Source organism: Pongo pygmaeus, chromosome 5 (genome assembly GCF_028885625.2).
Source record: "Pongo pygmaeus isolate AG05252 chromosome 5, NHGRI_mPonPyg2-v2.0_pri, whole genome shotgun sequence".
NCBI lineage: Eukaryota > Metazoa > Chordata > Mammalia > Primates > Hominidae > Pongo > Pongo pygmaeus.
Genome location: NC_072378.2, coordinates 30,071,992 through 30,098,126, shown reverse-complemented (window position 1 = coordinate 30,098,126; position 26,135 = coordinate 30,071,992). Strand labels below are relative to the sequence as shown.

At 44.7% G+C, this 26,135-nt stretch overlaps 1 protein-coding gene and 1 long non-coding RNA gene across 3 annotated transcripts; one reads left to right on the top strand and one right to left on the bottom strand.

Moving 5' to 3' along the window:
* The first annotated feature begins 476 nt into the window (after positions 1 to 476).
* TRIM31 (tripartite motif containing 31) lies at positions 477 to 25,489 on the top strand. Of its 2 annotated transcripts, none has more exons than XM_054491328.2 (10): positions 477 to 602; positions 15,377 to 15,876; positions 16,522 to 16,617; positions 17,689 to 17,919; positions 19,317 to 19,339; positions 20,181 to 20,296; positions 23,128 to 23,202; positions 24,203 to 24,268; positions 24,594 to 24,914; positions 25,141 to 25,489. In XM_054491328.2, the coding sequence occupies exons 2-10, from the start codon at positions 15,460 to 15,462 to the stop codon at positions 25,179 to 25,181; spliced, it is 1,386 nt and encodes a 461-aa protein (XP_054347303.2). In that variant the 5' UTR covers positions 477 to 602; positions 15,377 to 15,459; the 3' UTR covers positions 25,182 to 25,489. The 2 variants fall into 2 exon arrangements, with proteins under 2 accessions (XP_054347303.2, XP_054347307.2); XM_054491332.2 differs by having other exon boundaries at positions 24,732 to 24,914; positions 25,141 to 25,487.
* On the bottom strand, positions 20,292 to 26,135 carry LOC129038383 (uncharacterized). The gene is made up of 3 exons (XR_008503136.2): positions 25,961 to 26,135; positions 22,983 to 23,139; positions 20,292 to 20,686 (listed from the first exon to the last, which is right to left on the bottom strand). It is a non-coding gene; the product is annotated as an uncharacterized LOC129038383 (long non-coding RNA).

The following is a 26,135-nucleotide window of genomic DNA, read 5'->3' as shown; positions in this document are numbered from 1 at the left end:
TCTAAGTCATATTTGCTTTTATTCTTAATTTTGTCAAATTTTGTATCCTTTTTCTTTTCTTTCTTTCTTTTTTTTTTTTTTTTTTTTGAGACGGAGTCTTGCTCTGTCGCCAGGCCTGAGTGCAGTGGCACGATCTTGGTTCACTGCCTCACTGCAGCCTCCGCCTCCCTGGTTCAAGGGATTCTCCCGGCTCAGCCGCCCGAGTAGCTGGGATTACAGGCACACGCCACTACGCCCAGCTAATTTTTTGTATTTTTAGTAGAGACGGGGTTTCACCATGTTGGCCAGAATGGTCTCGATCTCCTGACCTCGTGATCCACCCACCTCGGCCACCCACAGTACTGGGATTGCAGGCGTGAGCCACCGCACCCAGCTGTATCCTTTTTCTTGAAAAGGTCCAACACTGTGTAAGCTTTCAAGCCCCACAAACCTGGGCCATCTCCCTGCCCCAGGAGAGTTCTCCGGCAGTGGGAGAGGTCCAGACAGGCTCCCCAGATAGGGCCGGTTTCCAACAGGAGCCCTAAGGGGAGCTGAACCGGAAAACAAGTCTCTTAGTAGCGCTGGTCCTAAGTGTCAGGGCTCAGTGGATAGAGGAGGAACAGGTGAGAAGCAGAGCCCCCGCCCAGTCCCCAGGGGTCCCCTTGGAAGCTCTGCTGAAGGTTCGTAACCATCCTGAGGGGCTGCGGCTCCGGGGCTCAGGCCGTTTTGAGTTCCTATCTTTGAGGCGGCTCCAGAATTCCAGGGGCAAGGCTTGCGCTCTGTCGTTTGCAGAAGACCGTTGCCAACTGACATCTGGGCCCTTGGGTGTTTCCAGCCCCACCTCCTCTCAGCCTTTCTTGTAACTAACCTGATCGAATGTGTGAGTTGGGATTTCTTTTAAAAGCCCACCTCAACTGAAATGGGGACAGTATAATCAGGGTTCCCGCTCCCCCCACCTTCACCTCAATCGGTTGCTTTTCAAATACAGTTTTTCTAAAACGCCGCCAGTCACCCGGGCGTGAGGGCGCGCGTCCGGCGTTCCTGGGCGCTCACCCCGTGGTCCGCGCCCCAACCTCCCTAACGTTCCCCAACGGCCGTCCGAGCAGCCCCACTCTTCGCCCGGTCGCTGATGCAGAGGCTGTCAGGCCTCTCTGAGTACGAAGCCCATCACAGCACCTGGGCCCGCAGCCAGCGCCGGGCTGTCCGCTTCCCACCCCAAGGCGGTCCTCTCGAGTCCCCACACCACCTCCTTCGGATCGCTCCTCAGCCTGCGGACTTCGGGTCGCCGGCTCCTCACTTGGGTCCTGTGCACCTCGGGCTTCTCACAGAGTAGCCGTCTCCATTCTACGGATAGGGAAACAGAGGCCCAGAGCCCCGAAAGTCGTACGCCCAAAGGCCCCTGAGAGTGGTCTCCAAATGCTAGTACTGTGGCTCTGGAAAGATTTACATTTTATTTCCTGCAACAAAGGCAGCCTCTGAGAACTGGCCTCCAAGCCTTTTCCGTGCAGACCCCCAATCCTTCAAGTCACCACAGACCAATTAGGTTGACAAAAGCTCTAAGAACAGTACACTCCAAACCAATGGAATAAAAAAATTTCGTTTAGTTGAGCCTGCAGAACTCTTAGCTGGCTTACAGATTTCTAAGGCAGCATTTGGCACCTCTGTTTTCTGTTTGGCTTCTCTTTCGGCCTCTAGAGCTGACTGCAGCTCCAATCTCCTTGTCACATCCTGGTCTGCAAACTGAGACCTCACAGGGGCCTTTACGCCATAGGGCAACTCCTTATGCCATTGTCACACTGAAGCTAGAATTCTCAAAGCTGGAGCACTTAGGTGTCTGCATTTTAGAGGTCCCAGCCTGAATATATGCACAAGCACGCTTTTTGTTTCTGAGCCCAGTGAAGAGGACTGCTCTGACTCCAGCTCTTCTGAAATATTAGATGTGTAAAATGCAAGGTTCTCTTCCAGCCCTGACTGGAGGTGATGCAGCGATGTGTGTATGCAAGAAAAGTCCGTGCAGACTTCATACAGACTTTACTACTATAGAAAAGAGAATCTTTCTGAAAGCTAAGGCCCCAGAGAAGAGCAAACTACTGAAAAACTAAGGCCTGCATCAGAAGGGCTTCTGCTTACATTAATGGACTAAGTAATTCAGACCAAGCCTCCATTTGAAGACAACTAAAAATGCTGGGTAAAATATGTTTAAGTATCTTACTTAAATATTCAAAGGTTAGTGAGGAATTGCTGGGCCAAAATTTGGGAAACGAAAGGAACATGGAGGTGAGCCTGCAACTGGGGTTGCTTCTGTCCGGGAGCATTTGCTGAAGAGAGTTTAAGAATCCAAGCTGCATTTTTGGTAGCCTTTAAAGGCTTAAAGGGAATAGAAATGGTGTCCCAAGCCCAGATAATCTCAAGTAACCACTGAACTTGTTTAAAGTGACTCTAAACTGCTAGTGTCAAAAGCAATCATTGTGGGAAGAAGGTAACAGCATCCTAGGCCTCAAATGCATCTAGCAAACAAGCAAAAATAATCAAGTCCCAGAGAGGCGAGATTGCAGAAATAGGCCAGGTGCAGTGGCTCATGCCTGTCATCCCAGCACTTTGGGAGGCTGAGGCTGGGGGATTACTTGAGCTCATGAGTTCGAGACCAGCCTGCACAACATGGTGAAACTCTGTCTCTACAAAAAATGCAAAAGTTAGCCGGACGTGGTGGTGCACACCTGTAGTCCCAGCTACTAGGTTGGCTGAAGTGGATGGATGGCTTGCGCCTGGGAAGCAGAGGTTGCAATGAGCTGAGATCACACCACTGTACTCCAGCCTGGGCTGTAGAGCCAGACCTTGTCTCAAAAAGAAAAGAAAAGAAAAAAAAAACAAAACAGACAACAGAATCAGGGCTTCCAGACTCTGGGGTTATTGGGCATAGACTGTATAACAATGTATATGCTATCTTCAAAAGGATAAAAGCCATGCATGAAACATTTGGCAGAGAGCTAGAAATTATAGCAAGTGACATAGCAGATTTTTTTGGGGAAAAGGAAATCTAGATTGAGACAGTGAAGGGCACTAGAGTTATGAAGTCATGGAAACTCAAGTATGGTGGCTGTGTTGGTCAATCTGTGAGCTTAGAAAGAATTAAACATGAGAGGCTATGTGACCACAGAGAGAAACGGAAAGAATAGCTTCCTATTTTTCAGTTGAGTTTTTTGCTACTACAGAATTACATAACCAAAAATAGATGATTTTAACTATGTAACTTAAAGGGTTATACATTCACTTGGCTCAAAAAATAATATATTAAAATGTATAGATTAAGTAGGACTGTGACCACCTTGCCCTTCTTCGTTCATTCCATCTACCACTACCCCCATCCCTGGCCCACTGGTACACACTTTTCTTAGTTTTCTGTGTATCCTTTCAATGTTTCTTTATGTAAGTAGAAGTTAAATACAACTATATATAGGTATTTTTCCCTTTTATTAAGCAAAGTTTTGCATACTAAACACTGTTCTGTCACTTTTAACAATGTTGCCTAAAGATTGTTGTCACTGGAATATAGAGAGCACGTATAAAATGGCTGTTTAGTATGGCAACTGAAAAATTAGCTGTTTTGTGCCAGGTACCATGGTAAGTGCTGAGGATGTAAAGATGAGAAACCATGGTCATGGGTAAGAGCTTTTATTTTCACAATCTTAAGTGGAAAATTTTTCTAGAGTTTGGCTTTGGGAGGGATTAGACTGCTACCCCTGGGTACTGAATCCCACTGCTTCCCATCCATCTGTAATGTGGACTCACTGGCATGGTTGGCCCGTGTTAGCTGGCTTTGTGCATTGGAGCAGCTGGATGCCAGCCCAGAAGTTTCTGGCAGCCTGGGCCCAGCAGTTCTGTGCCCACTCTGGGCCAGAGCACACTGCTGTCTTGCAGGAGAGAAGGGAGTATCAGCCTTCTACTTCACAGACTCAGCAGAGGCTTGATTTCAGATGTGAGCTGACCTTGAGACAGGACCAGTCTGACTCAGGAATCAACTTTAAGGTTCTGTCAGGTCTCTGTGGAGCTAATAAATGGAGTAGGGGACCATAGGGGCAAAAGGTAGGTCAGACAAGTGGAAGGAGAGGCATCCTCATTTGGAACAAAAGCTGTCTGTTTTTAAAGCCCCCGTAAATGGTTCAATATTTGAAAAGTTTTTTATTTTTTAAAAAGCAATTTTTAAAAACACTCGGGTTAAAAACATTGACTAGGATATTTTACATAAATTAAATAGTGGAAGATTTGAATAAATGTTCTGTATAACTAAAATAGATTTCTTTTCTGAAGAGAACTTCGGACTTTCACCTATACCTGACATTTGGGCCATTGTTCTCCGATTAAAGGTGCAATTTTTATCTATAGAAAAGTCATAATTCAAGATAAAAAAAGGAGCCCTTTTACGATGTTTTTACAATGCCCCACCCTTGTTCCCCCACCCTCCACCACCCAACTACTCCCCAGGAATATCTTTTTTTTTTTTTTTTTTTTTCTGGTGAGGAGTCTCACTGTGTCACCAGGCTGGAGTGCAGCGGCGCGATCTCGGCTCACTGCAACCTCTGCCTCCTGGGTTCAAGTGATTCTCCTGCCTCAGCTCCTCGAGTAACTGGGACTACAGGCATGCGCCACTACATCCAGCTAATTTTTGTTTTTTAGTAGAGACAAGGTTTCACCATGTTGGCCAAGCTGGTCTTGAACCCCTGACTGCAGGTGATCCTCCCACCTCGGCCTCCCAAAGTGCTGGGATTACAGGCGTAAGCCACCACACCTGGCCCCCAGGAATATCTTATATTAAATACAGGAGTTGATAGGCAGGCTTATCTCTCATTCCCACCCACATCCATCCCTCCTCCCCACCCTCTGATCAGCTGAAAAAATTTGGAAAGATGGAAAAGAGATTAGTCCAGCACAGGGAAAGGGAGGTCAATTGTCACATTGTCAGGAAAAACATACGATGCTCAGTTAAACTTGAATTTCAAGTGTACAACAAGTAATTTTTTAGTCTGTCTCAAATATTGCATTATTCATTGTTTATCTGAAGTTCATATTTAACTGAGTGTCCTGTACTTTTATTTGCTAAATCTGACAACCCTATTTGGCAAATCTGGGTCACAGGGTATCAGGCCGTCTGGAAAAGACAGTCAAGGAATGAAAGATAAGTTTAGATGAAAGGGAAGAGGCCCATGGAGTAGGAGTTGGACTTTAATCTGTAGAAAATGGGGACCAATTGAAGGTGTCAGGTTTTTTTTAAGTAATATTTATTGTGGGATTTTTTTAAATTGTAAAAGCAAGTATGTTAATTGTACTATATTTGGAAAGTACAGAAAAGTATAAAAGAATATAATTACCCATAATTTCACCAACCAGCAATAACAAGTGTTGGCAACTTGCTGTTAACTGCCTGCAAGTTGATGCTAGCTTTCACCTTCTCAGGCCCATTTTGACAGCTCTATTGAAAACTGGAACCATATCGCCTGCTCTTCATACCCTCTTTCTGCTTTATTTTTTCCTCCATAATACTTATTTCCTCCTTAGAACCTTAATGTGAAAAAAAAATATTTCCTCCTAATGTATGATTCATTTGGTTAACTGATTTACTGCCTGGCTCTCAGTGAGTGGGGCTTCTGTCTACTTTATTCACTGTAATACAAGTGCCTAGAATTATGCCTGACACATAGTAGTAAGTATCCATTGTAATGAACAAATAAGTTATCCTTCTGGTTTCTTTTCTCTGACTATATATGTTTTTGATTACTTCTTTATGTAACCATAATAGATTTGTTGCCCAACAGGCACAGAAAGTCAGTAAGCTGAAACCTGGTTGCAGCAGAGAAAGAGGTTTAATCCTAGGGCCGCCAAATGAGGACATGGAAGGGAACTTCAAATCCATCTCCCCAAATAATTTGGAGCTAGAGATTTTAAAGATTTTGGAGTGGACCAAAGTGATTGGCTGAAGAGTGCAGGGTGAAGTCATGGGACAAGGAGATGAAGAAGCTGTATTATCATGCTGAGAAAACAGTTCCTTTGTGGAGGTCTTAAACTAGCTGTCATCAGCTGTTCTGCTGAAATTCAGGATCTGCTTAAGCAATTCTTTTGAAAAATTTTTTTTAAAAATTAATAATTTTTTTGTAGAGATGGGATCTTGCTTTGTTGCCCAGGCTGGTCTTGAACTCCAGGCTTCAAGCAATCCTCCTGCCTTGGCTGATTCTTATGTCAGAAATCCTATCTATAGCAACAGTGGGGATATGACTGGTCAGTATCTAGTGTTGCGTGACTTTTGGTTTCAAGGAAGTGAGTCAAAGTGCAGCCTGATTAAGGCTTAATTATAACTATATTTCTGTCCAGAATTATTGCTAACCCTGTGAAGATGACTTCACTTAGGGGAAATTTTTAGGCATGAAATTGCTGGGCCAAAAGGTTTTGGGTTCATTTTAAAATAATTTTGGTATATATTGCCCACATACAGTCCAGAGGGGCTAAACTGGCTCACATTGCAGCTGCAGGATTGTGGAGTGCCTGCACTGAAGTTTGCAACACAGGGAAGAGGAGATGAGCACTGCTCCATCCACTAGGAGGTATAAGGGTCAGGACACCCTTTGTGAAGAGCTGGAAACCCAGATCTGGGGTTGTGGGGATGGAAGGTGGGCTCTGCAGTGATATGGGAGTTCATCTGTGTATTCTTTTGCCAGGACCTCCATAACAAAGTACCACAGGCTGGGTGGCTCTAGCAACAGCAATTTATTTTCTCAAAGTTCTGGAGGCTGAAAGTCCAAGATCAAGGTTGTTGCTTGTGAGGCCTCTCTCCTTGGCTTACAGATGGCCGTCTACTCACTGAGTCCTCACCAGGTCTTTCCTCACGTGGAGCATCCCTGGTGCGCCTCTGTGTGTCCAAATCTCCTCTTCTTATGAAGATGCCAGTCAGATTAGATAAAGGTCCACTCTGATGGGCTTATTTTAACTCTGAGGACTAAACTCTGATCTTTTTCCTTCTCTTGCCCAAATTTCTATCTAAGGGGCCTGGGGAGTCATGTCCTACAAACCGTAAAGTCTCATCAGAGGGGTTTTATTTAACCCTATATAATGTAGCCTACTTTCCAAACTGGCTCTGGCATAACATTACGTAACAAATAAGGAAAGAAATCAAAATATTTTAACCCCGTATATATTTCCTTGCCATATCTTGAAATTGCCCTGCAAAGTCGTCTCTTGTGGGGGAAAAATCTACATTCTATAGAGAATCCCCTTTTCCCTTTTTTTCAGGTCCAGGAGATAATCAAGAGTCTGGGCACCCTTTTTGAGTCTAATAAAAAACATTTACAATCTATTCTCTCTGAAGCCTGCTACCTGAAGGCTTCCTCTGCACATTAAGAACTTTGGACTGGGTGCGGTGGCTCACGCCTGTAATCCCAGCACTTTGGGAGGCCGAGGCAGACAGATCACCTGAGGTCGGGAGTTCGAGACCAGCCTGACCAACATGGAGAATTCCCATCTCTACTAAAAATACAAAAAATTAGCCAGGCGAGGTGGTGCATGCCTGTAATGCCAGCTACTTGGGAGGCTGAGTCAGGAGAATGACTGGAACCTGGGAAGCGGAGGTTGTAGTGAGTTGAGATCATGCCATTGCACTGCAGTCTGGGTGACAGAGTGAGACCTTGTCTCGAAAAAAAAAAAAAAAAAAGAGGAACTTTTCTCTCCACAGTTCTTTATCTCAACCCAGACATTTCCTTTCCATTGATCCCAGGTCTTTAGATAAACTCAACCAACCGTCAACCAGAAAATGTTTAAATCTACCTATAACCTGGAAGCCCCCTACTATGAGTCATCCTGCCTTTCTGAACCTAACCAATGTACATCTTAAATGTACTTGATTGAAGTCTCATGTCTCCCAAAAATGTATGTATGAAACCAGGCTGTGCCCTAACCACCTCAGGCACATGTTCTCAGGATCTCCTGGGGGCTGTGTCATGGGCCATGGTCACCCATATTTGGCTCAAAATACATCTCTTTAAATATTTTATAGAGTTTGACTCTTTGTCAACAATTTAATCAACTTTCAAAGGCCCTATTTCCAAATATAGTCACATTTTGAGGTTCTTGGAGTTAGGGCTTCATCATACAAGTTTGGAGCCGTGGGTGAGAGGGACACAATTCAGCCCGTGGAAATCTGCACAGAAGTGTTGAGACCATGGCAGGGACAGACATCCACCACAAACCTCGCCGCATCTGGAAGGCAGCACTCTGTACTCCTGGGTCTCTCAGGGCCAACCAGATCCTCCTCATGCCTCCTGAAATGAGATTTCAAAACTGCTTGCCATCCAAGTGCCCTCCTCTCAAGGCAGTCCAGTTTGCGGGTACCTTTATTAAAATGTGGTTCCCAGAGTGAGTTACCAAGAGCTCTGTGTTAGGCTCTGGACATGGTACTTCTGTGGGACAAGAATATTACATAGTCTGATGTGTTCTGATAGGGGCATTTAGATCCTCAAACCCAAGCATATTTTTATTTCTTCTTGCCACTTTTCTCTCAACCGCTTTTCTCTGATGTCATTTATTGTAGAAGCAGCATAACCACAGCAAATAACTGGGTAGCGCGGCCTAGCCAAGTTGACATATAAAATTAACCATTCCACAGGCCAATCCAATAAGTTAAATAATCTAGATAACCGAGTCAAGCGAAGGCCAGGCCTTTTCAGCTTCTTCCCCGTGCCCTTGCTCCTAAGTTGGAGTCGCGGTGTTAGGAGGACTGCAGTTTCTCCTGGCAGAGGGAGAGGAGTAAGACCACCCTGAGGTTCTTCCATTTGCACTGGCACAGCAGCCCTTAAACTATCTCCTGATTTATGCTTCTATGTTTTAATGGGTTTCTCTAAGGAAGAAAGGGAGCTTTACATTTTGTTGGGGTTTTTAATCGCATGACTGATCCTTTGGTTGAGCAATTCAGCTCAATGTTATATTGACTGTTATATAAACTGACCTTTGTTGCTCCATTTATTTTGATGGCCCTCCTATTTTTTTTTCTTTCTGTTTGCATGTATATAATCTCTATAGAAAACTTTAAACTTATTTTTAATGGGATGATATACATGCAAACAGAAAGCAAACATTTTAATCATTCTGGTATTTTAAACAGAACTGTTTTTACGGCTAAGTGCCGTGACTCATGCCTGTAATCCCAGCACTTTGGGAGGCCGAGGCAGGCTGATCACTGGAGGTCAGGAGTTCAACACCAGCCTGATCAACATGGTGAAACCCTGTCTCTACTAAAAATACAAAAATTAGCCGGGTATGATGGCACAGCCCTGTAATCCCAGCTACTTGGGAGGCTGAGGCAGGAGAATCACTTGAACCTGGGAGGTGGAGGTTGCAGTGAGCCGAGATCGCACCATTGCACTCCAGCCTGGGCAACCAAAGCAAAACTCTGTCTTGAAAAAGAAAGAAAGAAAGAAAGAAAGAAAGAACCCTGGTTTTACTACCTCCTGTTTCTAATTTCTAACTAAATAAAATCTAGCTCTCTTGTTGGGAGACTGGTTATAGGGTATCTCTGTGTAAGCTGTCCCTTGATTTCATTTTGACCCCACCGTCCCTGACTTATCTTGAAGCCTAAAAACCCTTTTGAAATCCTGTGTGCATTTTATTTTTCTTATAATATTCTTTCTAGTCACCCTTCAAATGCATTTTAAGTCATTTGCCTTGAGGCTTTCGAAAAAGATAGTGCCCATTCACACTCCAACCAGCCACATATGAAGAGTTCCATCTTTCCACATCCTCATCAACTCTGGATATTTTTGAAAAATTTTGCCAATCTGATGAGTACAAAGTTTATCTCATTTTTGTATTTGTATCACATTATTTGTATTTTCCTGAGTAGTAGGGAGGGAGTTGAACTTTTTCTTAATTTTAGAATTCCTTTGAATTTCTATTTCTATTTCTATCCATTGTTCATTTTCTACAGTTTTCCTATTTTAACTAAAATATTTTATTTTGGAAAAACTTAATATAGAAAATAATAGAAAATCATATAACAAGCACCTTATAACCACAACCTAGAATTAACAAATACAAACATTTTGCTATGTTTGCCTCAGATTTTTAAAAATTAAATATTACAGATAAATTTGAGGTTCCCTCTGTCCATTTACTTCTCTTCTTAGTTCCATTCCTCTCTCTCTCTTTCTCTCTCTCCTCCCGGAAGCAAACACTGACATAAATTTAGTATGTATCCTTTCAGGCCTTGTGTTTAAACTTCTACCACATATATGGAAACTGCAAACTATATGAAGTGTTGTGTGTTTCTAAGTGTATGTAAATCACCGCATACTCATTACTGTTTTGAGACCTAGCCATATGACTACATACAGATCACTGGTTTTCCACCAGAGGTTTTGTCCCCCAGGGACATTCGGTCATGCTTGGAGACATATCCCCCAGTTGTCACAACTAGGGGATAGGAGTGCTACTGGAATCTAGTGGTAGAGGCCAGGGATGCTGGTAAACATCCTACAGTGCACAGGACCACCCCACACCAAAGAATTATCCAGCCTAAAATGTCAACAGTGCTGTCATTGAAAAACCCTGATATAGGATTTATTTATTTATTTATTTATTTATTTATTTATTTTGAGACGGAGTCTCGCCCGGTCGCCCAGGCTGGAGGGCAGTGGCGCAATCTCGGCTCACTGCAAGCTCCGCCTCCCAGATTCCCGCCGTTCTCCTGCCTCAGCCTCCTGAGTAGCTGGGACTACAGGCGCCCACCACAACGCCCAGCTAATTTTTTGTATTTTTAGTAGAGACAGGGTTTCACCGGGTTAGCCAGGATGGTCTTGATTTCCTGACCTCGTGATCCGCCCGCCTCAGCCTCCCAAAGTGCTGGGATTACAGGCATGAGCCACCGCGCCCGGCCAATATTAATACTGTTACAGGCATCTCTGAGTGCACATGTGCAAGGTTTTCTCTAGAGGGGCAGAATCATACAGGGTGTAAGAAGGCTCTAGAGGCTACCTGGGTTAAAGTCCCCATTCCACTATTTACTTACTGAATGACCTTTGGGGCAAATTACTTAATCTCTCTTGATCTCCATTGACTTGTCCTCAAAATGGGAATAATAATACTTCCCTATATAAATGAGTTAATACGCAAAATGCTTGGGACTGTGCCTGGCACATGGTAAGCATTCAAGAAATGTTAGCATTTATTTACTGGCAGTAGTATTTTCATCATCATCATTATCATTACACAACCTTGAAATGAAGGTACACCGTTTAAATTCTACTAAATATTTTTAAATTACAGTAATTTATACTCTCACCAGTAGGGTATAGGAGTACCTATTTCTCCATGTCCTTGGCTATATTTGATATTCCAGACTTAAACTTAAGATATAAAATGATATCTTCTTTTATTTTAATTGGCATGTTCTTTTTTCTTTTTCTTTCTTTCTTTCTTTTTTTTTTTTTTTTTAGAAAAGATCTTGCTCTGTTACCCAAGCTGGAGTGCAGTGGGGGGGCTAAAGTGCAGTGGCCTGATCACGGCTCACTGCAGCCTCGATCTCCCAGGTTCATGCAATCCTCCTGCATCAGCCTTCCAAGAAGCTGGGACTATAGGTGCATGCCAACATGCCCAGCTAACTTTTGTATTTTTTGTAGAGACAGGGTTTCACCATGTTGTCCAGGCTGCTCTTGAACTCCTACGCTCAAGAAATCTGCCTGCCTTGGCCTCACAAAGTGCTGGAATTACAGGCATGAGCCAATGAGTTCAGAGTGCATTTTCAAGATTACTGTTTTCAGGTATTTATTGGTTAATTGGTTTTATTGCTCTGCAAATGTCCATTTCATTCTCTGTCCATTTTTTGATTTACTATTTAATGTTGTAAAAACATAATGTAAAAAGTACTAGAAAAGAAAAAAACTTAATGTATTTATACAATTAAAAATTCAAAAAATGTAATATGTCATACAAAGAAAAGCCTCTCTTCCACCCCTGTTCCCTGGCTAGTCAGTCCCTCTCCTTAGAGACAACCGTTGTTAGTTATTAGATTCTTATCCTTCCAGAAAGAACTTATTTGGATGTTCAAGAAAATAAGTATATTTTTCTACCCAAATGGTAGCATAGTACATGCATTTTTCTGCATTATTTGTTTTTTTTTTTTCTTCACATAACAATATATCTTGGCCATATTTTCCATTTGTAAATAAGGAACTCCCTGATTCTTTTTTATTTCTATTCCATCATAAAGCTGGGCTATAATTTATTTAAACATTTCCATACTGATGTACATTTAGGTTGTTTTCTAATATTTTGCTAATGCAAACATTACCACAAAGTCCAAAATAAATTTATATGTGTGAGTATATCTGTAGACTAAATTCCCAGAGGTGGAATTTCTGGGATAAAGGGAATGAGCATTTGTAGTTTTGAAACATATCACATTATTTTCCTCCATAGACACTCTACCAATTCATATTGGCCCAGAAATGTGAATCCTGAGGCAGGGGAAGCTTCTGTAGCTGGAATCCTGATGCAGGGAGGTTTATGTAACATTGTGGGGCTGTCTAGTCTGACAACTGAGCTTCTTCTAGCCTTCACTGGCCTCTGATAAGGTGTCTCATCCCATTAGTCTTGGCAGGTCCCCTCCAGATCTGTGCACCCGCTGCTGCATGGCTCTGTGTCTGCTTTCTTGTGTGTGACAGCTGTCTCATGTGCATGAGGCTCTGCATCATTTCCTGTTCTATGGCTAATTTTTATAAACTCTATGCCTCAGAATTGGCTTGGAAGTCCTTTGGAACTAACACAATACCAACTCTCTCAAGACCCTAGCCCTTGCAAACTGGAGGCATTTGGTTTCAGACTACTGAGCCTACTAAGAGTTTAAGATATCCATTCAAGGGCTGGGCACAGTGGCTCACAACTGTAATCCCAGCACTTTGGGAGGCTGAGGCAGGTGGGTCATCTGAGGTCAGGAGTTCAAGACCAGCCCGGCCAACGTGGTGAAACCCTGTCTCTATTAAAAATACAAAAAATTAGCTGGATATGGTGGCGGGTGCCTGTAATCTCAGCTACTTGGGAGGCTGAGGCAGGAGAATCGCTTGAACCTGGGAGTCAGAGATTGTAGTGAACCGAGAACTCACCATTGCACTCCAGTCTGGGCAATAATAGTGAAACTCTGTCTCAAAAAAAAAAAAAAAGGAGAAAGAAAAAAATATATGTATTATATATATATCTCCATTCAGTCCAGTGAATGGATGACCCAGGATAACAATAATAATTCTGAGAGAGTAAAGTACCTTTGAAACACTATAGATTCTCCTTTTTTATGTCTAAATTTCCTTCCTCATGAAGCCATCAGTACCTGTTTGGTGACAGTTGTTTGAAACTCTCCAGTGGTGTTCATATGAGTATTTTCATTCTCTCTGCTGGCTTGCCCAGCTTCATTGAAATACCAATGTTCTTTTAAATATTTGTTTATCATTTTTAAAGATTACTATTTGTTTTCATTAATGCTGAAACAAGAAAGAATAAAGAAGACTTAATGTGGAATAGGAAACCTGGAATTAAGTCTGAGATCTGTCATTTATTAGCTGGATGAGCTGGAACAATTAGTAGTGTCTCTAAACCAGGGGTTATCAATGTGTGAGCCTGCATCAGGAGCATCGACTTCTCCAGAGAATTTGCTTAATATGTCAATCATCAGGCTCCACCAAGGACCTGTTGAAACAGAAAGTCTCTACTGGAGTTCAGCAAATCTGAATTTTAACAAGTTTTCCAAGTGATTCTGAAGAATACTGAGTTCCTTTTTTGAGAAAGGATAAAGATGATTTCTTACAGGTGAGACTTAAACGAGGTAATATAAGCAAAATAAATCTATAAATCAGGGTCATAATGTCAAATGCCTTCAAGGGCCGAGGAGATGTGAGGTAGCAGAGTGGTGGGGAACATAGCCACCCTCTCTAAAGGCATCTACGTTATCATTATTTTCTAAATCATCATGCCGGTCAAACAAAACCTGTCAAAAGTTAAATTCTGCTTCTGGGGGACAGCAGTTTAGAAGTATGAGTAAAACAATTTACAGATGTTAGACTGTTTTAATTTAACCCTAAAACAAACAAACAGAAAGGTCTGAAGGTATAACATTTCTGAAAGTCTTTGGTTTACAGCAGTTGCTATAAGGGGAGCCACATAATTTATAGTCCAAACTGGACATTTCTGAAAGTGAAAGGAGGTGCTATTAATAATTACACCAGGACAAAGTGAAACCCAGGATGGTTCCAGGCAAAGCAGAGTGTATGATCACTCTGGCTATTATTATAAAATCATGCACAAGCCCTGTTTGACCTAAGATTAAGATCAGATAAAAATTAATGGTGTACTTCTTGCTGGGGACAGACGGCTGATAATGGACAGTGGGGAGGTGAGGGTGGAAGCTATACCAAGGGAAGGGGTAGGGAGGAAGCACCCTTTTCCTTAAGACAAGAGGCAAGGAGGGAAGGTTAGGACATGACTGTACAGAAGGGAATGTATGTGACACTGGTTGATATATTCCTAGTCATAACAAAAGCCATAGGAGAAGGCAAGTCAGGGATCAGAGAAGTGCCAAGAAGGAAGAAGAAGCACATATAGACAGAATTGGCAAAGCAAAGAATGGGCACGGAGACACCAGCGTACTGGAGACATACAGAGAAAAAATCAACAGAGGACAGACTGCTACAGGTGCTGTGGGAAGGCGGAAGATCCCCAGGGGCAAGAGCAAAGTGCAAAAACAAAGAACAACTTTTCAGAAAGGAAGTTCCTTGCCTATCCTACTGAACTAGGGAGGGGTTGGTTGACCCTGTGACTGGAAATTCCCCAAGGTAGGTGATGATAACCTCCACATTTTCACAAAATTCTGTGAGGAGCCAAAGCACCTGAGGTAGAGAATTGCCCTTCCCTTACTTTCCAGATGCTCTACCAAGGCTTGAACTTTGCATACAAGATGCCCAAAGCATTGCAGTGAACTGGCTGTGACCTTTCAGTAGGCATCACCACCCACCCCTCCACTCCCTACTCAGAGTTGACTGGGAAATCCCCCATAAGTGGTGTTTGGTGCCCCGGTCATTCTGATCTTAGTCAACCACCATACATACATACCTTTAGTCCAAAGTTCAGGGCAACTTATTTCACTTTATAAGCAGCCTATTACACATTCAAAGTATCCATTTGTTTTCAAGAGGTAGCAAGGTAGGACTGCCCATCTGTTTTCCTCTCTTTATAATATTTTCTAGATCCTAAATTTTGTGCTTTTCTATCATTTCTTTATTTTTTTCTCCGTCTTCTTTTCCTGTCTCTCTGCTCTTCTAACTAATTGGCAGAATCTCTGACCTCCACTTTCTCTGACTCCCTCCTCCCTTCCTAGAAACAGTATCCACAGTGGACTCCGGGGCTCCTACACACTTGGCACAGCTTCCTACAGTCTTGAAACAGCCCTGTTGTTCTGTCATGGCCAGTGGGCAGTTTGTGAACAAACTGCAAGAGGAAGTGATCTGCCCCATCTGCCTGGACATTCTGCAGAAACCTGTCACCATTGACTGTGGGCACAATTTCTGCCTCAAATGCATCACTCAGATTGGGGAAACATCATGTGGATTTTTCAAATGTCCCCTCTGCAAAACTTCCGTAAGGAAGAATGCAATCAGGTTCAACTCGCTGTTGCGGAATCTGGTGGAGAACATCCAAGCTCTACAAGCTTCTGAGGTGCAGTCCAAAAGGAAAGCGCCTACATGCCCGAGGCACCAGGAGATGTTCCATTATTTCTGCGAGGATGATGGGAAGTTCCTCTGTTTTGTGTGTCGTGAATCCAAGGACCACAAATCCCATAATGTCAGCTTGATCGAAGAAGCTGCCCAGAATTATCAGGTAGGCATTTGAGGTTTCTTCCCTGTTCCCCCATCAGCCCAGGAGTTCAGTGAGGCCCTGGAAACTGCTACCTTCCCACTGAGGGTTTGTACTCCATTGTCCCCACCCCTTGGGCTTGAGTGGGCAGCTCGCAGTCAGGCACAGTGGGTTCAAAGAGCTGAGTCTGGGGAACTGCTGACTCTCTAAATCAAGGTGCAATGGAGAATGGAAAGGATGTGAAAATTTGACTCAGAAGGTTTGGGCTCAAGCCCAGTCTTGTGAGTTTACTCTACAACCTGCAAGGAATCACTTTACCTCTCTGAGCCTCAGGTACCTCACCTTTCAAATGGCAAAAACAAAACATCTCTCTTAAAGTTGTTGGTAGGACAGATGAAGGGAAGTTTGTAGTTCTTTGATAATTCCAAAGCACCATCCATAGTCCTAGTTAGTCATAAATAACTATGTTCTGGTCATTTAGGTCACTTAGGCTCCAGATTTCTCCCTTCCCAGCAACCCCTTTCCCCGCCAGCTTGAGAAAGGCGAGTCCTTAATAATTACACAAGGACTCACCTGGAGAGTGTCACCAGCACTCCTAAGAGACCAGGAGGATTTTATGAGGCCAGAAATCTCCAGGCACAGCCTGTCCAAACGGCCCTCTTTCCGCAGGGGCAGATTGAAGAGCAGATCCAAGTCTTGCAGCAAAAGGAGAAGGAGACAGTACAAGCGAAGGCACAAGGTGTACACAGGGTCGATGTCTTCACGGTAAGAAAAACTCCATCCCACGATCTCTGGAAGCAGAAACATCTCTGCCAAAGCTCCTGGAATCCCCTATTACACTGACCCCTCAGAAAAAGATCCAGTGATAAAGAAAGGGTGGCGCAGATCGGAACAGAGAGCCAGAGGAACAGACTGGGACAGAGGGCTTGGCATGGCGGGTTGGGCCGTGTCCTCTCCTCTGCGCCTCAGCACCTGACCCGCCAGGCGGCATCATCTCCCGCGTCGGCCTCGCTATTACAGCGGGCTGACTGCTCAGTCTCCACCTGCAGACAAGGTGGGGCACGGAAAACCCGCGCTGGTCTTAGAATCGCAAGTACAGTTTTTTAAGGCCCAGCTGCGCCCTCAACGGATTCTCCAATTAGAAAATGAAGACATTGGCCGGGCGCGGTGGCTCACGCCAGTAATCACAGCACTCTGGGAGGCTGAGGATCGCTTGAGCCCAGGAGTTTGAGACCAGCCTGGGCAACATAGCGAGACTCTCCTCTTAATTAAAAAAAAAAAAAAAAGAAAGAAAGAAAACTAACCGCGCCTGGGACACGCCTGTAGTCCCAGCTACTAGAGAGGCTGGGAGGTGAAAGTATTGTTTGAGCCTGGGAGGACAAGGCTGCAGTGAGCCATGATCGTGCACTGCACTCCAGCCTGAGTGACAGAGTGAGAGCCTGTCTCAAAAAAAAAAAAAAAAAAAAAAAAAAGAGAGAGAGAGAAAGAGAAGGAAAATGAAGACATTGTGACCCCACTTACCTATTTTCCTGTGTGTGTGAAAGGAATAAAATCTATATGAAAGATTATAAACTGAAAAACCTTCTGGAAATGTATTAGACAGTTCCTTGAAGGCAAATGGTAAACCGTAAATTAATAATTTCGCTTAAAGCTGAGCACGTAGTAGGTGCTTTTAAAAGTTTGTTCTCCTCTCCTTTCCCTTCTTCCAGGTCTGCCCTGGCACATTGCTCTGGTTGGGAATTCCATATAAACTTAATAAAATTAATGGTTGAATAAAGTGGGCTAGAAGGACCTTCGAGGCCATCCTCTCATCCTCTGCCCGTCCCTGTTTCTTAGGACCAGGTAGAACATGAGAAGCAAAGGATCCTCACAGAATTTGAACTCCTGCATCAAGTCCTAGAGGAGGAGAAGAATTTCCTGCTGTCACGGATTTACTGGCTGGGTCATCAGGGAACGGAAGCAGGGAAACACTATGTTTCCTCCACTGAGCCACAGTTGAACTGTCTCAAGGAGCTCATTGATTCCCTGAAGACCAAGCAGAACATGCCACCCAGGCAGCTGCTGGAGGTGAGTCCTTTGGGGGCAGAATTGCAGAGCGGTAGCAGCCCATCCCTAGTCTCAGGTCAGAGCATGGACCACTGGCAGAATACCTGAGATAGTCCCAACCACCCTACCTCTAGCCCATTGCTGTCCGATAGCAATATGTGAGCTGCATGTATTAGAATGAAAATGTGAGCCACATATGTAATTCATAAATATAATTCTGGCCACATGTGTGATTTAGAAATGTAATTTCAGCCACATATGGAATTACAAATTTTTCTAGTTAGTCACATTAAAATGATAAAAGTGAAATTAATTTTAATAAAATATTTTAACTCAATATATCTGAAATATTATCCTTTCAGCCTGTAATGAATATTTTAAAAGTATTAATGAGATATTTCACATTCTGGGTTTTTGGTGGTGGTTTTTTTTTTTTTACACTGAGTCTTTGAAATTGTGTGTATATTTTTCACTTTGGCACATCTCAATTTGGATGCTAAATTGTCGATTGCTAAAGTAAAATATAGTCCTACCAAATCAATAAAGTTGTGTTTAATGGAAAAAGTACTTTACCCTTCTTCTATTTATTTTATTTTATTTTATTTTTTGAGATGGAATCTTGCTCTGTTGCCCAGGCTGGAGTACAGTGGCGCGATTTTAGCTCACTGCAACTTCTGCCTCCTAGGCTCAAGTCCCAAGTAGTTGGGATTACAGGTCCCCACCACCACGCCCTGCTAATTTTTGTATTCTTAGCAGACACGGGGTTTTACCATGTTGGCCAGGCTGGTCTCAAACTCCTGACCTCAGGTGATCTGCTCACCTCAGCCTCCCAAAGTGCTGGGATTACAGGCCTGAACCACTGTGCCCAGCCTCTATTTTTAATTTAAATTTGAATTAGTAAAAATCAAATTAAAAACTCAGTTCTTTGTCACACTAGCCACAATTTCCAATGTTCAGTAGCCACATGTGGTTGGTGGCTACCATATTGAACAGTGCAGGTCTAGCTTGTGCTTAAAATAAGCTGAGATGATCCCTTCTCAAGTCATCTATTCTCCCACAGGTTCAAAAACCTATTTATTTTAAGAAAGATCATGCAAAGCCATTCTAGCCTTTCTCCTGTCCTGGCTAGCAGGGCTCCCCTGTTCAGTCTCAGAGCCAAATTCATCTTCTAAATCTCACTCTTCTCTTCTTCACTCAGTTCTTCTTGAGGTCAAAACACTGTTCTGCTTACTGGCAGAGCAGTGCTTCTTGGAGAAGCCCTCCGTGGTGGGGAGAGGGGAGGAGGATGGGGTAAGAGAGACTTGGAGGGGTTCTTACTCCTCCTGCTCTGCCCCACACCCAGCAGGCTCTGCACCTCCTCCTTGGCTCCTGGGAATTAGCCAAGTGCTGAGGCTGTGCTGTTTCTCTTTCTCTTCTAGGATATCAAAGTCATCTTGTGCAAGTATGATGGGCCACCCCAAATGTATTTTGCCTACTGATTCATCCACATACAATTCTCAACATATATCCAAATGCAGTCAACATTCCTCTCTCAGAAATACCCACCCACCTCTAACTTTGCATTCACACATTTAGGCTGCAGCCGGGGAAGGCCTATGCCAACCATATTAGCACGTGGTTGGTTGTTAAAGAAACCAACTGTTTTCTCAGGCTTCCTCCTTCTTCAGCACAGATTCTACTATTTCCTGAATGCCCCCTTGCTCAACTGAATAGCTCCTGGGTCCCTACTCTGTCTCCCTGAACCTGTTTTTTCTCTCCTCTCTGTCTCCATCTCCCATCTTCATTTCCATATGTCCCTATGCCCTACCTCACTCCTGCCCCATATCCCTAGCCCTGGCTTTCTGACTCCCAGCTCACTATCCCTTAACCCCCAGGTCTTTTTTTTTTTTTTGAGATGGAGCTGTGCTCTTGTTGCTCAGGCTGGAGTGCAGTGGCGCAATCTCAGCTCACTGCAACCTTTGTCTCCCAGGTTCAAGTGATTCTCCTGCCTCAGCCTCCCAAGTAGCTGAGACTACAGGTGCTTGCCACCAAGCCTGGCTAATTTTCGTATTTTTAGTAGAGACCGGGTTTTACCATGTTGGCCAGGCTAGTCTCGAACTCCTGACCTCAGGTGATCCACCTGCCTCAGCCTCCCAAAGTGCTGGGATTACAGGCGTGAGCCACCGCTCTCAGTTGTACCCCCAAGTCTTCATCCCCTCATTTCTCAACCCCATGTCTCAGATCCTCCTTCTCCCACACCTCATCCCCTGATCTCACCAACCAGCTCAACCACATCTTCCTAGGAGTGAAGAGTTTCAGTTTCTCAACCCAACCCCTGTTCCTCTGGAACTGGAGAAAAAACTCAGTGAAGCAAAATCAAGACATGACTCCATCACAGGGAGCCTGAAAAAATTCAAAGGTAAGGAAGAGGCTGTATTTTCTCTATTCACCTACTTCTAGGAGATTCTCTTCCTGCTCACTCCACTGAAATGGAACTGTGACTCATACATGCCAACAATCCCTGGGCCCTTCTAATGCCAGGCTCCTGGCTGAGTACTTTCCATGCATCCGTATGCCTCCTCCCAGGCATTTCTTACATTCTGTCTTCGTGATATGTTATTTATCTGCCTCCCTGACTCCTGCAAGAGCCATAGAGGGCCTGGACCTATTCCCCACGTGGACACCTGGCCTAGAGCAGTGGCTGTTGGGAAGTTGGTGCTGAGTTGTCTGGTGGACCAGAGATGGCCTCTGGCAGGGACTGTCATCTCTGGCTTCTCCTTCTTTGGGGCACACTGGTGTCTCCTGCTGCCTATAGAAGAAGAGAAAATAAATTCAAAATCAGTGACATTCTGGGGAGAAACATCTTCCAGCCTTACAGGGAAACAGAAATCAGCAGAACAGTAGTGGGTAACTTGGGTTTTAGATGTTCGTCCAGATATTTTTCATAAACCTGTCTGTGTTTGCAACTAGGAAGAACGGTTGGTATTTGTAAGGACTCCCCTTACTGTGAAGACTGTGTTGGTCTAAGGTGGGCATAAAGACAGCTAGATGGAATCTTCTGAAATTATCATCTGGAGTTCCACACCCACCTCCCCCACCCCTACTCCCAGCCCCTCATACACAAACACTTCCCCTTGGGACTACGGAAAAGGAGGACCAGGGCAATGCCCCAAGATCTCCACCCATTCAGCCAGGAATCTCCACTCGGCAGACATAAACAGGAAAGCATGTTTTGGTTTGTTCTTAATTTTGTTGTTTGAGCTTTTCTTTTGTCCAGTAATTGCTTTGCTTTGTCCAGCTCGTCCCATCCCACTGGGCATGATCTCAGCCGATCCAGCAACTTTATTTATTTATTTGTTTATTTATTTATTTATTTTTGATGGAGTTTTGCTCTTATTGCCCAGGATAGAGTGCAGTGACGCAATCTCGGCTCACTGCAACCTCCGCCTTCTGGTTTCAAGCGATTCTCCTGCCTCAGCTTCCCAAGTCACTGGGGTTACAGGCGCACACCACCATGCCCAGCTAGTTTTTTTGTATTTTTAGTAGAGACGGGGTTTCACCATGTTGGTCAGGCTGGTCTCAAACTGCTGACCTTGTGAGCCACCTGCCTCATGCTCCCAAAGTGCTGGGATTACAGGCGTGAGCCACCATGCCTGGCCCGATCCAGCACCTTTATAGGCTCTTCAGGTCAGGAATAGTTTGGTTCTAGTTTGGAATTTCAATAAAGGAGCCCAGCCCTTTCCACTTCATCAGGTTTGGAGTGAGGAAGACCAGTGTGGTCTGCTCTGTATCCCCCTATTCTCTCCCTCTTTCACATACACAAACACACACACACAGTCCCCCAACTCCCATTTGGCCTTATTTCCTTCTTCTTTTTCTCTGTTTTATTTTTATTTTATTTTTACCCCAAAGAAGAAGGCACAATGGCCACCTGGCCCTATTAAAGCCCAGGAAATACAGGAGGTGGTAGGGAGTCTACTTATACCACAGGTCCAATCTCCACAATTCTTATTATGAGGGTTGGTTCTCCCTGCTCGGGGTGACTGGATCTGGAACCCGTACATGGAGAAGGGTGTGGCTGGGCCCTGAAGTGGCTAAAGGCCCTTGTAGGTGAAGTGCTCCCAGGCAGTGTTTCCTATGCTACAGGTTTGCAGACCCCTCCTAAGAGGGCCCCCGAGTCTCCCCTGAGCAGTCCCCATGACTGGGCTGGTGGCTCTCAGGGAAGCTGCCCACGCTTGTCCCACTACCTAGCCCCAGGCTGTCTTGTGCTATCTTGGGGCTGCAGGACACTGGGGGAAGGGTGCTGGGGCCAGAAGTAGCTCCCTATCTAGGGGCTCCACTCTACAGCTCTTCACTCAGTCCAGCACCCCTACAGGAAATCTAGGCCAGGAATGGGCCATTGTCCCCAACTTCTGGGCTCATCCTCTACCTGCAAAAGGAGTCTCTTATGCCCTGCCCCTATTTCCAGCAGGGGTGAACTGGGAGATGAAGGCACTCAGCCTCCCCTTGCAGGAGCTCTGTCTTCATTCTCCCTCTCAAGCCCTCTTTCATGTGGAAGAGGGCAGGACTGCCATCCAGGCTTTAGGAGAGTGGGGCCCCCCTCTTACCCCACCTGGCTCCTGGGTGGCTAGACCCACAGTAGGCCTTCTGAAGCTAAAGGGTGAAGCCTCAAGGCACTCTTTGTCCTGAGCACCTACCTTTGTCAGGTAGTGAGAAAGGGACTAGCTCTGCACTGTCCAATTTAGTAGCTGCTAGCCACATGTGCCGACAGGCACTTGAAATGTAGCTAGTCCAAATTCAAACATGCTATATGTGAAGAATCATTAATTTCACAAGATTAAGTGTAAAAAGAGACTGTAAAAGATAGCAATAATTTTTATAATACATGTTGAAATAACATTATTTTGAGAATATTGAGTTAAATAAAATATATAATTAAAGTTAATTTTACTAGTTTCTTTCTACTTTTTAAATGTGACTACTAGAAAATTTAAAAATCTATAAGTGGTTCACATTTGTGACTCAGATTCCATTCATACTGGACAGTGCTGGGCTAGGCAGCCACCACAGGAAAGCAGAAAGGGCATCTCTCAAGGGTTTCATACCTTCCTGGTCCAATAAGATTATGAGAGACAAATGCAGCTTCTACTTCTCCCAGGCATTTCAAATTAGTGCCTTGCTGTGTGATACTGAGTTCTTTGCTCAACCCCTCTGGACTCTCACCATTTCATCTCATTCTTTATTCCCCAGACCACCTCCAGGCTGATAGGAAAAAAGATGAAAACAGATTCTTCAAAAGCATGAATAAAAATGACATGAAGAGCTGTAAGTGAGAAATGATGGTTGGTTGCTCCTGCCATTTGGGGAAAGTGAGAAAAGGGGGAGAATTGTGTCTCTATGATTAGATGAAGGCCAGATATAAGTGAATGCCCATTCCTCAGCCAATTGAGAGAACATGCATATGGTTGTTTTATTATTTTAAACCTAGGTAACTCACAAAACAGTCACTAATCCCAAATTTTGAAGTATTCAGAAGTAATAGAAAATTACAAATGTATTTCTTCACTCCTAGAGACAGGGAGGAAAAAGTGGGACAAGAAGGAGGCAGCTCCACCTCTGTGGTATTTGCTGCCCCTACAGGGCACCAGGTTTTGGGGCAAACTCCTCTGGGTGTGAGGTCAGGACAGCTCAGGGGATGGAGACCCACTGTAATAACAGCCTGTGCTAAAGTCATTAGATATGGTTCTGCCACCTAAGATAATAACAGTAGAAGTATCGTTTCTTAAAGGACCACTATGTGCACATCTCATATTTCAAAACCCCACAACTATCCTCCAAGATAGGTGTTATTATCTGCAACTTACAGTGAGGTCCATGTAGCTTCCGGGAGGGGAGGTAAGTTACCCAGGTCATATGATTATTAAGTGAAAGAGAGATAATTAGAACTCCTTTCTCCAAAGCCAGAAACTACAGAATGCATTCCAAAGCCAGAGAGCAGGATTTAGGGATCCTATTCCACCAGCATTTCTCCACAAAAGGAGCTACCGGTGTTTAAAAAGGCTGTCTTTGTTATGCTCCATGACTTTTGCCCTGTTAAATGCTTAGTATCCCAGGCCCCAGAAAGCCCTATAAGCCAGTAGAGAACCACACTCTTGTTGTCACTGAGACAACCTGAAAGGTTTCCACACTTCCCCCTGGGTGGGGAATGGGCCCCACTGAGAACCATTGACTGTTCTGATTGATGATGGCAGGGTGCTTGTTTTTGTTTTTAATTTGCAGCTTCTGGTTATCAAGACCTAATTGGTTTTCTCTCCCCAATTTTTAGGGGACTTGTTGCAGAAAAATAATCATAAAATGAACAAAACCTCAGAGCCCAGGTCATCTTCTCCAGGTAAGAGTCCTGTCTCTGAATACTAAGGGACCTCTAAGTCTACAGGTGGTCAAAATGCTGTATCCACCCAATTCCACCAAATGGAATAAATGAATGAATTCATTTATTCCATTTCCTCAGTTCCTCCCCAAATTACACCTCTGCCAGGAAACAGTGGGCGCTCCAACTTGTTCAGGTGTACTTTCTTGAGTTTCATCCCTCCTGCTGTATGTAGAGCTCATACAGCTCCTGCTGTATGTAGAGCTCAGCTGTGCTGTCTGGCAACGGAGAACTGCTGCTGAGGTGCTCCCACTGACCTCTTTTCTCCTTTCCTTCTACCGCAAAGGCGGCAGAACAACTACATCGGGGCCACCAAATCACCACTCCTCAGCCCCATCCCACTCCCTGTTTCGGGCCTCCTCTGCTGGGAAAGTCACTTTTCCAGTATGTCTCCTGGCCTCTTATGCTGAGATTTCTGGTCAAGGAGCCAGCTCTCAGGACACGAAGACATTTGGCGCTGCGCTGTCCAAGGAGCTCCATGCGGCACTGAGTGAGTGGCTGACAGCGATCCGGGCTTGGTTTTATGAGGTTCCTTCAAGCCAAGCCAGCTCAGAGAACACGGGGAGCGGTGGTGCTACACGGACTTCGGAGCATAGAGTGGCGCTGAGTGAGTGGCTGAGAGCGATCACGGTTCTTGACTTAGTGGAATTGGGTCAAAGGAGTGGAGAATGGGAGGGCTCGGGCTACTGAGAGTGGAGATGGGGGCGGGGGTGGTGGTGAAGAGGGTTGGAGAAGGAATGGACGAGTTCTTGAGCAAAAGGAGGGGAAAAGACAATCTCCAGTCGTCCGCTCCACGCTTGACTTCTTATCACTTTGGCTGTGGTGCCGCCTAGTGGAAAAAGGAAGTCCCTGCAGCAGTCCCCGCACTCTTTAAGCAGCTGTTTACCGAGGGCACCCGTTCAGCCAGGAGTGAAGTACAGAGATGAGCAACGCCAGCCTGGGTCACAGTCCGTCAAACCCCATGAGCCCGACCACTCTCGCTCTTCCTTACATTCTCACGTCCCCCTTCTCTCCCAGCCCCTCATATCAGCAAGGGAAATTAATTAATGAGATTTGATAAATCAGTAGATAGAATGAGGTCCCCATTCTGAAATATTTAGCAGACTGGAACCACCACGCAAGCCTCTGTAGGGGGTGGATGGAGACACTTCTAACTTTAATAAACTGTGACTGAACGTGGAATCCTAGTAAAAGTGTGTGTATGTGGCGGGGGATGAATATTCCTCCTTTTGTATTCCAACGCTTCACTCATCCCTGTGTTTGAGGAACTCCACTTTAGAAAATTACTGGCCCTCAGAAAGTCTGAGCCTCGACACCTCTTATACTAGACTCAATTCTTGTCTTAGACATGGGAATTAGGGGCCGCGGGAAATGGACAAGGAAGAGATGGTCTCATCTTCGGGTGTTGAAATGATCTCACCACCACCACCAATGAGGAACTTCTCTCTGCGCCCACAGAACAACACATTGTGAAACTTAGGGATTAACTTTGAGGAGGAGGAGGCGGGGCCGGGCCTAAGACTTCTCTGGGGACCTCAAAGGCTGTGACTGGGAAGAGAAAGCCTCTCTGGCTACATCGAGCGGGGCGGGGGGTGAGACGGGGGTATCAGAGGAAGGTAGGGGGTTTGGACAACTTGACCCGGGGTTGGCCACCTCTTTCTCCTCATCTTCACACAGCCCCTGTGACACTGGACGCAGCCTCGGCCCACCCGGATCTCATCCTTTCCCAGGATGAGATAGTGATGCCGGACCTCGCATCCCAGGGCGGTTCGCAGAAGCCGGGCGACCCCCGACGCTTCTACCGGTTCCGCTGAGTGCTGGGTTCGCT